Source organism: Saccopteryx bilineata, chromosome 6, assembly GCF_036850765.1.
Source record: "Saccopteryx bilineata isolate mSacBil1 chromosome 6, mSacBil1_pri_phased_curated, whole genome shotgun sequence".
Lineage (NCBI taxonomy): Eukaryota > Metazoa > Chordata > Mammalia > Chiroptera > Emballonuridae > Saccopteryx > Saccopteryx bilineata.
This window is the reverse complement of record NC_089495.1, coordinates 129,304,798-129,320,338: the sequence shown is the minus strand read 5'-3', so window position 1 is coordinate 129,320,338 and position 15,541 is coordinate 129,304,798. Positions and strand designations below refer to the sequence as shown.

General features: G+C 50.0%; 1 protein-coding gene across 3 annotated transcripts in view; it reads left to right on the top strand.

The window, feature by feature from the left end:
• The window catches only part of B3GNTL1 (UDP-GlcNAc:betaGal beta-1,3-N-acetylglucosaminyltransferase like 1), a 61,905-nt gene that overhangs the window by 40,960 nt on the left and 5,404 nt on the right, over positions 1-15,541 (top strand). Inside the window, exons 8-11 of one of the 3 annotated variants that reach the window (XM_066236174.1) lie at positions 4,302-4,426; positions 10,856-10,991; positions 11,083-11,151; positions 11,583-11,657. In XM_066236174.1, coding sequence (XP_066092271.1) covers positions 4,302-4,426; positions 10,856-10,991; positions 11,083-11,151; positions 11,583-11,657 — 405 coding nt within the window. Of the gene's footprint in view, positions 1-4,301; positions 4,466-10,855; positions 10,992-11,082; positions 11,152-11,582; positions 11,658-15,541 lie in introns of all 3 variants that reach the window. The other 2 variants (XM_066236173.1, XM_066236175.1) reach the window with 2 other exon arrangements.

Here is a 15,541-nt window from a genome sequence, read left to right as displayed (position 1 = left end):
TGAGAACATGAGGTCTAGTTTCCACGGTTGGAAGCAGGAGACCAGATGTGGCAAGGCCCACCTCTCCTGTCTTGTTTTGACCTTTGTAATACCCCACCCCTTGTACTGCTGGGGCTGGTGTCAAGATGGAGCCAGGATACAGAGGCTGGCAAGGGGTCTAGGGACAGGGTTCCTGAGGATCTGGGGAATCTAGACCAGAAGTGAAGACAGTGACTCCAGCCAGACTCTACCATCTATCCTGGAACCTTGGCCACAGTCTTTCTGGCTTTGAGTGTATGGTTCACTGACTGCACAGGGGCCACGTGGACTGAACCCTACCTGATCCCGCCCAGCCCTCTGCCTGCTGCTTGCAGAAGCCTCATTTTGAAGGAAGGCACCTGACTCCTCTGCTGCCCCCTTCCCCTGCTGCACTTTGGCCAGACCATCCCTCATGGCCACCCAAACATATCCTGCAGGAGCAGGGCTGTTCTCGGGTTTACAAGCCAGAGCCCCAGTGCTGCACTGGAGTATAAACCAGGGGCTGCCTCAGCCTGTACCTCCCGCCACATCAGGCTGCCACCAGCAAGGCTGCCCAGCCCTTGTGTCCCCAGGATCAGCCCCACTGTGCTCACTTTGTTGTGGAGGCATGCCAGTTACGATTCTTAGTTATTGGGCACCATCCCTGTGTTCCTGTTTCTCTCCCAAATTCATGAGTGGAGACACCTTGTGCACATGCTGCAGTGCCCTACAGGGACTAAGGCAGGAGAGGCTGCTAAGCTGTCTTCTAGGGGACAACCTCTCAGCCAGTAGGTTCTCCCTAAAATTAAACCAGGTGGGCAAGGGGATTCTCTGTGAGTCTCCCTGCTACAAACATCCATAGCTCTCACTGGAACTGAATCCAAGCCCCTGCTGTTCACAGTCACAGACAACAACACAGAAATGCTCACCAGGAGACTTTGCATGGAAACAACAAATTTAAGTCTGATGCATCCTGAGATCATGGCCGTAAGCAGTCTCAGGATCTGGAAGTGCATCAGGCCTCTTAGCTTGAGGTAATTCTGCCTAGAGAAGAAGCTCTTAGAGAAAAAAGAAGCCCGGCCCTGGCCGGGTTGGCTCAGCGGTAGAGCGTCGGCCTAGCGTGCGGAGGACCCGGGTTCGATTCCCGGCCAGGGCACACAGGAGAAGCGCCCATTTGCTTCTCCACCCCTCCGCCGCGCTTTCCTCTCTGTCTCTCTCTTCCCCTCCCGCAGCCAAGGCTCCATTGGAGCAAAGATGGCCCGGGTGCTGGGGATGGCTCTGTGGCCTCTGCCCCAGGCGCTACAGTGGCTCTGGTCGCAACATGGCGACGCCCAGGATGGGCAGAGCATCGCCCCCTGGTGGGCAGAGCGTCGCCCCTGGTGGGCGTGCCGGGTGGATCCCGGTCGGGCGCATGCGGGAGTCTGTCTGACTGTCTCTCTCTGTTTCCAGCTTCAGAAAAATGAAAAAAGAAAAAAAAAAAAAAAAAAAAAAAAAAAGAAGCCCATTCCTCCTGTTGTGCTAAGACTCAGGAACCAGGGTCAGAGATCCAGGACTAGGGACTGGGACCATGGCTGTGTTGGGGCTGTGGCTGGAGCAAATGAGGAATGTGGGAAGGGAGTAGGCAGGTCAGAGATAGAAGTGAAGCCACCACTAGGACAATGAAGACATAGAATGTTTTCATGGTTCCTTTAGGCCATCCGCAGTAACAAGGTTGGGTTGAGCTGATGAGTTTTTCCATGGAGTGCCCTCTGCAGGGAACACAGGTACCCCGAGCACCAGATCTGGAGAATGATCCTCACATAGTTCTCCCCCACCTTAGTAAGGAGGTGAGTCCATATGGGGCCAGTGGCAGAAGCAACAGGGCCAGCTGAGGTGCAGACAGGAAGACAGCGAGACGTGGGGCCTTGGCACAGGACATCCCAGCTGAGGAATCTGGATGTTCCCATAGACAACATTTCAGGCCCTCAAAGGAGAAGAAAAGTACCAAAAATGGCATTTGTTGGTATAGAACCAACAACTTGCCCTCTTGAGGGCAGGTCTGGCCTGGTTGGGTACGGCCTAGAGAAGGCTTGTCATGGCCACTGAAGGGATTGCTTGCTCAGGAAGACTACTGCCCAGCACCACTTTCCAGATCTGCTTTGTATCTGTTGGAAAGATACTCATGCCTGGCTTACTGTGGGAGAGGAAAGAGGGGACCTTTCTCTGCAGGATGAGTGCCCCACCACAGCTGGGAGCTCCTGTTCTGCAGTCTCCTTGCCAGCTGGTGTCAGCCTTGGTAGTGCCACTGTCCTGGTCAGTTTCCATGGTTTCTCACTGTGTCTTAATTTGCGTTTCTGAGATGACTGAGAAGGTCAAATGGTTTTCCATGCACTGACTGGCTAATTATGTTTTTTTTTTTTCTGAAGCTGGAAACGGGGAGAGACAGTCAGACAGACTCCCGCATGCGCCCGACCGGGATCCACCCGGCACGCCCACCAGGGGTGACGCTCTGCCCACCAGGGGCCACGCTCTGCCCACCAGGGGGCGATGCTCTGCCCCTCCGGGGCGTCGCTCTGCCGCGACCAGAGCCACTCTAGCGCCTGGGGCAGAGGCCAAGGAGCCATCCCCAGCGCCCGGGCCATCTTTGCTCCAATGGAGCCTCGCTGCGGGAGGGGAAGAGAGAGACAGAGAGGAAGAGGGGGGGGGGGGTGGAGAAGCAAATGGACGCTTCTCCTATGTGCCCTGGCCAGGAATCGAACCCGGGTCCCCCGCACGCCAGGCCGACGCTCTACCGCTGAGCCAACCGGCCAGGGCCTTAATTATGTTATTTTATGAAGTATCCAAATCTTTTCCTTTTTTTTCACTGGGTTGTCACTTTATTGTTAAATTGTTGGTGCTCTGTGTCAGATACTGGCTTGTGGGTATTTTCTCCCATTTATGGTCTCTGCACTCTGGGATTTCCCTGCACATGCCCTGATTCTGCTTATCCCAAATTCTGTCCAAAGGATTTCAGAGCAATAAGACCTTCACTCTGTTTTGTGAAATGACCAATGTGAACAGACTAGGTGCTAACCACAGCATTTCAGTGCTGACTTTTGGCATGAGATCTGAGCTAGGAAATGCAGTGAGTTGGCTAGCTTACAGGTGTGGCACTCACCCCTTTTGAGCAGTGTGCAGGCCTGGGCAGCAGCAGAGAGGTGTGTTGGTGTGTCACTGACTCCACTCAGGCCGGTGCATATGGTCTTGGCCAAGAAGCTGGTATGGAGCTGAAAGTCTCCTCTTCCCTGAGGGTGACAGCTACCCTGTTGGACCTTTCTGTTGGTACATTGAGACTCAGGGGCCAGCTGGGCTGCCTTCCTCTTAGGGAGGTGGAGGAGCTGGATGGCAGGCTGAAGGCTCTGGAGAGGCCAAGGTTACTTACGTAGCCACAGGCTTATTGGGAGCAGTCAGCATGGCCGTGAGCTGGCACTGCCTTGGCTGAATCAGGCTCAGATTTTAAGAGCCAGCCAAGGAAGTAGGACAGGCTGGAGTTGGTGAGAAATGGCTGCTGGACTGTCAGGAAACCAGCCTTTGCCTAGAGCCATGTGTCTCGGCACTGTCTCCAGGCTGTCATTGGGCTTCACTCTGGATGCATCCTGTCTGGATGCACCTTTGCTGACCTGCTGTTAGGAACCAGGATACAAGCCCCTCCACTTTCCTGATTTTCACTTTTGAACTTGAAAACAAGGAAGGGGACCAACTTGGAATCCCTTATCAGCCCTGAGGTTGCCAGCCGCAGACTAACCAGCAGGGGGCCACAGACCCCCTATGCCCAGGTTCTGATCTGAGCCTTGGTGAGCAGATGGCAGGGCTGCCCCTTCCTCGTCTTGTCCAGACTTGGGTAGGGAGGGGACCTGAGTTCTCACAAGATGGAAAAGCACTGTGGAAAACCCTGCAGAACCTGTCAGAACACAGTGCCTTAAGGGGGAAAGGGTGTCTCAGTGGACCAGCAACAAAGATTACCAGGGTTCAAGTTAGAGGCTGTGTGAGGGTGATGCTGGGGGGCTGTTGTCTACCCCGCTGGCCAGGCCCACCACACCTCTTTTCCAGCACCTTCTTGTCTCAAAGAGCTTTGTGTGGTCACTCTTGCCTGGTGATGTCCACACACTGGGCAGCTGGTGTATTGTTAACAGGCTGTAACTTCAAGGATCAAGGGGGGCCAAGCGGCCTGTGACCCTGGGCAGGAGCCCCATCTCCAGTTGCCTGAATGAATGCAAACACAAAGTATTCGACACAGGCATGTTGTGCGTGTGCACAGAGCAAACACATTCTCCTCCATCCTGCAGGGCGTGCCTGAGGACCTGCTGTTCTTCTATGAGCACCTCAGAAAGGGCGGCGGGGTCGTCCGGGTGGACCAGAGCCTCCTCCTGTACCGCTACCACCCCAGCGCAGCCACACACTACATCCTCGAGTATGCGGGTCCCCAGGACGAGAGCAGGATGGGGCGGAGGTGCTGTGTACTTCAAGGGGCTGGCCAAGGCCCAGGGTCCAGTGTGAGGTTAACTTGAGATAAAATTCATGTGTATGAAGTGAGGCCTAGATGCCTCTGACATGACTGCAGGAGGGTTAGGGGACACCCTCTTCCTCCGACCCCAACAGAGGGAATGGCTTAGTGGACAGCGGTTGGGCCACACCCCTGCTTGGGGCATCACAGGGAGGTGAGCCCAATCCCTCTTTCTCTTCTCTTCCGTGAGGCATGGCTCACATCTTCCACAGGCTCCAAGGCCACCAGCCTGAGCCGCTGCGGCAGGTGTACACTGGAGGCTGACTGCGAGGGGTGGGTCAGGAGCGTGCAGGGCATGCAGGTAGGCTGGAAAAAGGAAGGTGTGTCTTTGTTTCTTCGGTTGGAACTGTCTGCTGCGTGTGTGTGCACATGGATGTGTGCATGTTACATTTTTCTCACAGGTGTATGTCCCTCAGTTCCTCCATCATAATGCTGTTCACTTTTGGAACATGAAGGAATGGACTCTTCAAACGGGTCTGTTGTCAAGGGCATTCTTTGAATGTAAAGAGTTTCAGGCAGGGATGTGCACTGGTGGTTCTGAAAGTCAAGTTGATCCTGTTCTTTCCCTGGAAGGTGTGAGACTTGTCAGAAGTTTGTGGCTTCTCAACTGGGAATCCTCTGTCCTGGGAGGTCTAATATCCACTGTCACAGTGATGTGTGACACTAATTTGTGCGTGTCTTGTGTGGGGATCCCAGATTGCAGCATCCATACTGACTTGGGAGGTACCTGAACTTTTGCATATGAGCTATTCAAAAATAAAGCTTGGTTTATTTTGTACAGTTTTAAGCAAAAGAACTTGATTTCTCATCTTTGTGAAATCTGAATTTTGATGTCATAGCTTTAGTGAAGCATCGTTTGGGAGTTTGCTCTCAATACAAGTGCACACATGCAGAAAAGGTCCTTTCATAGAACATAGCAGTTATAAACATGCATTTTCCTATCACAGAGTTCCAAGATACAAGAAGGAAAAACTGATAGAAATAAAGGGAGAAGTAGACAAATCCACAATTATAGCTGGAATTTTTAACACTCTTATCTCATAAATTAATAGGATAGGGGAAATTTTTTAAGGATGAAATAGATTTGAAAACCTCTCAACAAACTTGATCTAATTGACATTTATGCAGCACTAGACTCAACTACAGAAGACATTCTTTTCAAGTGCAAGACAGATAATACTTTGGACTAATAATTTGAATCAATATCAGATGCCTGAAATCATACAGGTTATGTTTCATGTCCACACAGAATTCAGTTAGAAATTATTAAGCCATTTTGAAAATCCAAAGTACTGTATGCCTGACCTTTGGTGGCACAGTAGATAAAGCCTCAACCTGGAATGCTGAGATCGCTGGCTTAAAACACTGGGCTTGCCTAGTCAAGGCACCTATGGGACTTGATACTTTTTGCTTCCCCCCTCTCTAAAATAAAATTTAAAAAGATGAAAGAAAATTCAAAATATTTGAAAATGAAGCAATCATGGAGAAAAAAATCAAGAAATTAGAAATTTTTCAGTGTGATGAAAATTTAAGTATGCCAGAATTTGTGGAATTTAGCTAAAGCAGAGTTTACAGTAAAATTTTATGGCTTTTAAAGCTTATATTAAAAGAAACTAAGCAATTATCTAAGTCTCCACCTTTAAAAGTTACTAAAGTAATAGCAAAGTAAACTCAAAGTCAACAGAAGAAAAGAAATTAACAGTGGAAGAAGGTGAAATTTAAAATGGACAGTCAAGACCAAAATATCAGCAAAACCAAGAATTGTTTGAAATAAAATGAATAAAATTGACAAACCTCTAGTAAGATTGATTTTTTTTTTGACAGAGAGTTAGAAAGAGGGACAGATAGGAAGGGAAAGAGATGAAAAGCATCAGTTCTTCATTGCAGCTCCTTAGTTGTTCAATGATTGCTTTCCATGTGTGCCTTGACCGGGGGAGGGGGCTACAAAAGAGAGAGTGACCCCTAGCTCAAGCCAGCGACCTTGGGCTTCAACCCAGCAACCTTTTGGCTCAAGCCAGCAACCATGGGGTCATTTCTATGATCCCATGATCAAGTCAGCAACCCCATGCCCAAGCTGGTGAGCCCACGCTCAAGCCAGATGAGCCTGCGCTCAAGCCAGTGACCTTGGGATTTCAAACCTGGGTCCTCCACATCCCAGTCTTACGCTCTATCTACTGTGCCATCGCCTGGTCAGGCTAGCAAGCTTGATTTTTTAAAAGAAAGTATAGATTACCGATATATTTGGAATGAAAGAGGAGACATCCCTACAGATCCAACAGGTATTTAAAGTGTAAATAATTAAAAATTAGATTCGTGCCTAACCTGTGGTGGCACAGTGGATAAAGCGTTGACCTAAAATACTGAGATCGCCTGTTCAAAACCGTGGGCTTGCTCGGTCAAGGCACATGCAGGAAGTAACTACTATGAGTTGATGTTTTCCACTTCTTTCTCTCTCTCTCTCCCTCTCTCTCTCTCTTTCTACCTCCCCCCCTCCTCTTTAAAATGAATAAATAAAATCTAAAAAAAAAATTAGATTTGTAACTTTAAAACTTTCCATGAAGAAAAGGCCAAGCCAGATGGGTTTATTAATATATTGTATCAAAGAGTTAAGGAAGAAATAATTCCCTTTAAGATCCACGCACTTCACTCTGTCTAAATTATATTTTCCTTAAAATTTAAAAAATAGCCTGACCTGTGGTGGCGCAGTGGATGGAGCGTCGACCTGGAACGCTGAGGTCGCCGGTTCGAAAACCCCGGGCTTGCCTGGTCAGGGCACATACGGGAGTTGATGCTTCCTGCTCCTCCCCCTGTTCTCTCTCTCTCTTTACTCTCTCTCTCTCACCAATAAAAATGAATAAATAAAATCTTTAAAAAAAAAATTTAAAAAATATCTGAGAAGTATTTCCTTAAGGAAGTAATCCTGCCCCACGCCCCCCCCCAAATACATAAATAGAAACCTCAGGTGAGTGAGGTACTAAGGTGGCTGCCTAGGCACAAATCTGCAGAGCTGTGAAATGTGCGTTCCCTTGAGGTCTTATGGTGTGAGAGTGAAGAGATCTTTGTGTGCAACTGGTGGTGACCACAGTGCTGTCTGGCCCATGGTGTGAGCTGTGCCTGCATATCTAGGAAGGACTGGGCAGCAGGCCAGAGCATTTTGGCCACACACTTTCTCATCCTTGTCCTGTTTGCATTGCAATACATGTCTTTCATGTTGGGACCTCCCCCCCGCCTCACCTTGTTCTGAATGAAGCATGAGGCTTTGCCACCTACAACACAAAAGAAGTGATCTCATGTTAGTTTCTGTAATGGATTAAAGTCTTTGAGCTGTGAGTGGAAAAGCCTCACAGAATAATGAGCTTAATTATACCCTGAGGTTGTCAAGAATTGAATTCCTTCTAATTCTTTCCCCAAAAGCCCTCCATTTGAGCGTGCTCCAATTCTTGTCCTTTTTATTATAAATTGAGAATGATCAGCCTTTATATCATTTGATGATTTTCACTGAAATACATCAGATATCAAAAAGCATAAAGGAAAGTCTTAAAATAAAACATGACTCACCCGTCGACCTCCTGCTCTCCCCCAGGTTCCTGCTCCTGCCGAGTGCATAGTCACTGCTCTCCTGAGCCTGGCATTTACCATTTCAGCAGTTCTTTATACTTACACTATGTGTAATTTCTTTCTAAACAGTCAATACCCTTTACCTCTTTAAGTGTTAGGTGAATTTCTGCTGCTCCTGTCCCCACCGTGCTGCAGACTGCGTTCTCCCGCTGGTGCTGATGCCTCCTGCTGGCCAAGGCTTTCCTACCACCTCTGTTCTGATCTCCAGGCCTGTGGCTGCCCAGTGCAGGGCTGTGTCCATGACACTGCTGTTCCTCCCCAGGAAGTTCCAGAAATGCCCATCTGCGGGTTGGGGAAGCCTGTGCATTGTTCCTTGCACTGCCCCACTGCGCAAACCTCTCCACTGCGTCCACCCGCAGGTAGGGAGGGGTGTGAAAGACACTAATAGTGTGCTCTCCCTAATTAAAAAAGAGCTAATAAAAACAACAATGAAAACGGGACTTCTGAAGAGGAATTTAACCAAAGCAGATGTCTTCATGGCAGTTTCATGATTTTCCTGGCCCATGCTGTGTGGTACTTTCACATGGGAGCCCCTAAGAAGATTTGCAAGGCACAGGGAATTCATTTAAATGCCCACATCCCTCTGAGCCTTGTTTTCCTTCCACATTGAGACCCACAGTTGGAACCCATGCCATGAGCAGTATGACATAGGGGTCAGATTTGTTCCTCCCCACAGGACTGTTTACAGGACATCCTCCCTGCTCCAACCCAGTCCACTGTCTCTGGGTCTGGTGGCCATCTCTGCGTGGGCCCCACACTGACCTAATTCCTGAGGCTCTAAGCCAGGGGTCCCCAAACTTTTTACACAGGGCGCCAGTTCACTGTCCCTCAGACCATTGGAGTGCTGCCACATACAGTGCTCCTCTCACTGACCCCCAATGAAAGAGGTGCCCCTTCCAGGTGTATACGGCGGGGGGCTGTATAAATGGCCTCAGGGGGCCACATGCGGCCCGTGGGCCATAGTTTGGGGATGCCTGCTCTAAGCTGTCTGGTTGGCAGCTCTGATATCCTCAAAGGTCTGTTCTGGGCCATTTTATACCGTTATAAATGTCCACAGAAACCACGGGGCACTTTGATGGGAGTTTCATTCAATCTTTACCTCAAATTGAAGAAAATTGGTTAAAAACAATTCAAGTCGCCTGACCAGGCGGTGGTGCAGTGAATAGAGCGTTAGACTGGGATGCCAAGACCCCAGGTTCGAGACCCCGAGGTGGCCAGCTTGAGCGTGGGCTCATCTGGTTTGAGCAAAAGCTCACCAGCTTGGACCCAAGGTCACTGGCTCAAGCAAGAGGTTACTCAGTCTGCTGAAGGCCCGTGGTCAAGGCACATATGAGAAAGCAATCAATGAACAACTAAGATGTTGCAATGCGCAACGAAAAACTAATGATTGATGCTTCTCATCTCTCTCCGTTCCTGTCTGTCCCTGTCTATCCCTCTCTCTGACTCTGTAAAAAAAAAAAAAAAGAAAAAGAAAAACATTAAAAAACAATTCAAGTCACAGAAGTGTCTGGACCCTGTTCTAAACAGAAGGTGAGACTGCATAGGCCTCGTGTCTATAGCTCCTTCTCACCTGCTTACCCTGTGGAGGAAGACAAGTGTACTAGGCATGTCACCCTACCCACCCCCCAATACCCATGGCAGGGACCCTAGGACCTCTCCCATTTCTGCCCAGCCCAGACACCGTGAACTAGCAGACCTCACGCAGTGCCTCTCAACACTGGGCTGTCCCACCCATGTTCTCTGTTTAAAAGGAGAGAAGCATTAAAGTGACTGAAACTGCTCTCTTCTTTGCTTAGGATTTCATAAATTTGCTAGAACTCACTAGCATGAAGTTCAATGAAATTCACTGTTCTTTTGTTCTTAGAAACTTTGTTCTCTTGGATGTTGACAAAGCCACAGGCTGTGTGGCTGGGTGTGCATGGTGTGTGATTGGCTTGGGGTGTGTATGGTGTAGTGTGTTTCTTTTGAAGATGAAGTGCTAAGTGGCCACGACTAAGAAATTAGCATCTTTAAGAGCTCTAGCCATAGCCACACAACACAACTGTGAAACATTCTACTTTAAAGTGCAAGGTAGGTAGACAAGGCCACAGGAAATGCCCAACAGTTGGAACCTAACAGAAAGACTGACACTATGTTAAGTCACTCGCCTAGCACTAGTTTTGTTAAAACATATCAAACTAGGACAGGTGCACATGGTCTCCCCACCACACTTGGGGTTTAGGCAGTGGCATACCCCATGGCCAGGCCTGGACTTCCAGGTCTGCGTGTAGCAAGAGGCTGATGAAGGCTTTCTGCCTGTAGAAGACAGCCCAGCCCTCTGGGCAGCATCCATGGAACACTGAGCCATGTGGTGGCTTGAAGGGTGTATCCAGATCACTTTTCTTGACTTTACTATGGTCATAGGTACCTAACATTGGGGTAGCCTAGATCTCCCTTTGGCTCCCAAGGACATATGCCTGGGTCTGCCACACTTCCTGAGTGTGTGGACATGAGAATAGTGCATCCTAGGGTCCCTGAGGGGCCATGAGGGCAGGTGCAGCCATTGAACCTGGCATGTCATTCTGGGTTCACAAGTGCACGAGGGGGGGGGCTGCCCCAGGTGACAAAGATCAGGGGGTATGGACCAAGAGGAACTGCCAGACTGGGCTGAGGGGTGGAGAGAACGTGGGGCTGGGGCTGAAGGCCCCACCCACCTGGATCACCGCCTTCCATCCATAGGCACACTATCTGGACCCACCGTGTCCGCTTCCTGGAAGAAAGGGTTTTGCCACACTGGGCGACCTTCACCATCTGGAATGCAGGCAGACAGGGCCGCAGGCTCTACCGCAGCCTGACAGCAGGGGCTCGGAGAAAGGTAGGCTCATCCCTCCCCTTGCTCCACTCCCTCCCACAACCCCATATCCAGCAGCACTGTCCCTGACACTGGCATCCTGTGTCCTCCCCAGGTAGTCGCCTTCTGCGACGTGGATGAGAACAAGATAAAGAAGGGTTTTTACTGTTACGAGGACTCTCAGGTGTGTGGGAACCCCAAGAGCCCCAAGGCCTCTGGGGGTGGGGCTTGATCATGCACCGGGGTCGCCCACACCATGCCTGGTCTGCCTGTAGGATGCCATCCTGAGTCTTTTGAGTAGACACCCTGGGAAAGGCCACCTGGGCCCAGAGAGCTGCCAGGCCCAGCAGACAGCCCCCAGAGTGACCTGCACTCACCTTCATTTTCTTCTGGAGAACCCTGCTCATGTCTGGGTCTCCCTGTCACCCACCTTGGATTGGTTCTGTGGTGGCTGTAAGGTGGCCGGGTGGGGGGTGATGGATGGCGGGTCCAGCCCTGCAAGTCCACTTGTAAGTGCAGGGGCGCGGGCAATATGCCCCATGTGGCAGAAGCTGCCCAGTGCAGAAGACGCTGGAGGAACATGGAGCAGAACCCACAGCCTGTCTCATCTCTCAGGAAAGGCCCAAGCCCCGAGTGCCCATCCTGCACTTCCGAGCTGCCCAGCCTCCCTTTGTCATCTGCGTGAAGCTGGTAAATGTTGCACTGTGGATATGGGACACAAGGACCATGTGCCTGGGACAAGCCCTGGGTTATGAGGTGGTGGACGTGTGACGCAGCCATGGGCACCCACTTTGTCTTAGGCCAGCTCTGGTCTTGTGCCACAGGAGGCCATGGGCTAGGATGGGAGGTGGTGACTGCTGCTTTAGGGCTCCAGAAGGGTGACCTGCATGGGGTATAGGGGACAGAATAATAGTCACCTCTAGCCAGGCTTGGGGCATCCAGGGTGTCGGGGAGGCCATGGCTATGGTGCCTTCGTAAAATGGGCCACATTTCTGTAAAACCAGTATCTCTGTATGGTCACAGGGACATGGTGCCTACACGGTTGTGCCTGCTTCTTAGCTCCAGGCTTTACTTTGGGGTCCCAGCGAGAGACCAGAACACAGTTCTCACTCACCTGTGTGGCTGAGTCATTGAAATCACTCATTCTCTGAGTCATGTGCCACCGTCAAGTGTCCCACATGATAAAACCTGTCAGTGGACTCTGGGTTGCTTAAAGCCTGGAAATGAGGTCAGGGCAGTTGTGACCTTTTTTTTTTTGTATTTTTCTGAAGTTGGAAACGGGGAGGCAGTCAGACTCCCGCATGTGCCCCACCGGGATCCACCCGGCATGCCCACCAGGGGGCGATGCTCTGCCCATCTGGGGCATCGCTCTGTTGCGACCAGAGCCAGTCTAGCACCTGAGGCAGAGGCCACAGAGCCATCCTCAGCACCCGGGCCAACTCTGCCCCAATGGAGCCCTGGCTGCAGGAGGGGAAGAGAGACACAGAGAGGAAGGAGAGGGGGAGGGGTGGAGAAGCAGATGGGCGCCTCTCCTGTGTGCCCTGGCCGGGAATCGAACCTGGGACTCCTGCACGCCAGGCCGACGCTCTACCACTGAGCCAACTGGCCAGGGCCTTCTTGAGACTCTGGAGCAGACATGAATCGTCTTTCTGGCTCTCAGCAGGTCTTGGAAGATGCCCTGCCTTGTACACAGTAGGTGACATGGTCATGCTCCTCAATCTGTCTGTTTTGGGGGGCTCCTTTGTTGGTGGCAAGCATTTTCTTTCTATTGTGACTTTTTTTCACAGGTCCATCCTAGAAAGTTACTTGAATGCAGTGGCATTTACAAACTTTCTCATTTAGGAAGTTCTTCCCCACAGTCATAAAGACATTCCATTCACATAGATTTGTATACATGTGTGGCAGGTACCATCTTTCACTTTTGAGTCCTTAACTCACCCCACTGTGGGGGCCCAGGTTGGCTAAGGTGTGGCAGGGCTGTGCACCAAAGGGTCCCCAAGAGGGCATGATGGCTGATGAGTAAGTAGAGCCCTGTGCTATGCCATTGGGGGTCATGGGAGGGTGCAAAGATAAGGACACAGGCCACTGCTTCCAGCAGCTTCCAACCTATGAAAGAGATTGCACTGGAACTTCATTAATCAGTGTGCACTGACAGAGGCCTTCCTGGAGACGGTGGTTTCTGCACAAGGGATTCTTCCAGTTAGACAACAGCAGAGAAGAGATCAATAAGATATGCCTTTGTGACCCCACTTCAAGTGAAGACGCAGGACAAGCCCTAGGCTCAGGAACCCTGCAGCCCCTGCACATCTGCACAGCAAAGCTCTGTCTACTCCACTGGCCAGGACCTTCAGTGACTTTCTGTGTGGACCAGGGCTCCATGTGTCCATGGAGCACGGCAGAGAAGGGGAGCATCTTGCTTTGTTGGTGGTTTGTTTAGGTCCCAACCCCCATTGGCATTGACTGGAATTTACTCAGAGCTTCTAATTGCCATTTACAGTGCAGTCCAGGCACTTCTGCAGAGGCCAAGCTGGGGCCCAGCCAGGTGGGTCTAGGTGTGGCTGGTGGGCCAGGGACTTGTGTCCTGATGAAGGATGACGCTTCCCCTGGGCCTGAGCTGAGACACTTGAGGACAGTGGACATCTTCAGCTGTGTTGGGCAAGCTCAGGCTCTGAGGTGTCAGATTCTGCCCCGTGCTCCAGGTGCCACTTTGGAGAAGTCGCCCTACTGGGAGGAAAGTGGCTGTGAGAGCAGGCTGACCTTGAGGAGCCTCTCCCTTGGAGAGCCTCAGGGCTCCACGTGCCCCCCATGCGTGAACAGAACTGGTCCAGCGTTCTAGCCCCACAGAAACTGTGAGGTAAAAGTGTGGTGTTTTAGGCTGCTAAATTACACAGCAACAGATAATACAGGCTCACATTGGCTGAACAGTCAAAAAACAGAATACAACCTCATGGGCATGCCTTTTTGGCAACTGGGACAATGCTATGAACATTCACATATAGACTTTTGCATGGACATGTCTTTATTCGTGTACCCAGGAGTCAGATTGCTGCATCAGGTGGCAGCCCAAACTCTGTGAGGACCTGTCACATTTTCCACAGCTGCACCATTTACACTCCCACCAGCAACATATGGATTTCCGACTTCCCCGTCTGCCACACTAATATTTGTTCTATATGGCGTAGGTGTGAGGTGGTCTCTCACTGGGGTTTTGATTTGCCTTTCCATGATGTGATGATGTTGAGCATCTCATGGGCTTGTTGGCTATTTGTAGATCTTTGGATAAATGTCTATTCAAATTTTTTGTCCATTTTTAATTAGGTTCTTTTGATGAGTCACAAGAGTTGTTTATAGTTGCAAATACCCAGGAATAGTTGCATTTTCTCCTCTTCTGTGGATTGTCTCTTCATTCTCTGGAAGGTGTCCTTTGATCTACAAGTGTTTAATTTTAACGCAGTCCAGTTTATTTTTTAATTTGGTTGCTTGTGGTTTTGTTGTCATAGATAAGAATCCATTGTCAAATGCAGGGTTTCTTTGGGTTCTGTTGTTTAATGTGTATTTCCTACAGGAAAGTGGGAGGTTCAGACGAGTGTTGGACCTTGAGGCCATTTTTACTGTTTATTATTATTATTATTATTATTATTATTATTTTTGTATTTTTCTGAAGCTGGAAACGGGGAGAGACAGTCAGACAGACTCCCGCATGCGCCCGACAGGGATCCACCCGGCACGCCCACCAGGGGCGACACTCTGCCCACCAGGGGGCGATGCTCTGCCCCTCCAGGGCATCACTCTGCCATGATCAGAGCCACTCTAGCGCCTGGGGCAGAGGCCAAGGAGCCATCCCCAGTGCCCGGGCCATCTTTGCTCCAATGGAGCCTTGGCTGCGGGAGGGGAAGAGAGAGACAGAGAGGAAGGAGGGGGTTGTGGAGAAGCAAATGGGTGCTTCTCCTATGTGCCCTGGCCGGGAATCAAACCCGGGTCCCCCGCACGCCAGGCCGACACTCTACCGCTGAGCCAACCGGCCAGGGCCTACTGTTTATTATTAAAAATAGTGCAGCAGTGAATATCTTTACCTACACATAATTTTGTTTAGGTGGCTACATATGTGTGATAAACTTCTAAAAGCTGCTGGTCAAAGAGTCTCCTGTTGGTTTTGACCCCCCCCCCCCCCGTTTCTATCCCTGGAGGCTGTGCCAGTTTATGCTGCCACCAGAGAGCCTTCTTCAGCAGTGAGCGCAAATCTACCATCTTTAGAAATTGCAGGTGAAGACAGGAAGGTTGTAGCTCCAGTCAGCAGTGTCATGTTGTGAGTAAGGAGGGCATCTATTTACATATTTATAAGCATTATTATTTCCCTTTTGGTAAATTATTCTTTTAATTAGCCTACTTTCTATTAGTCTTTCATGTTTCTTTAAAAAAAAACAAACCTCTGTGATAAGTGTGAGTTTTTGTGTCATTTAACTAAATTTATATTTTTGCTATTTAGAAATTTAATTATCAAATTAGTCCATTTTTAATGGATTTGGGGGCTTTCTCGTTCTAAGACAGTAATTCCTCATTGTGAAATTTAAAAA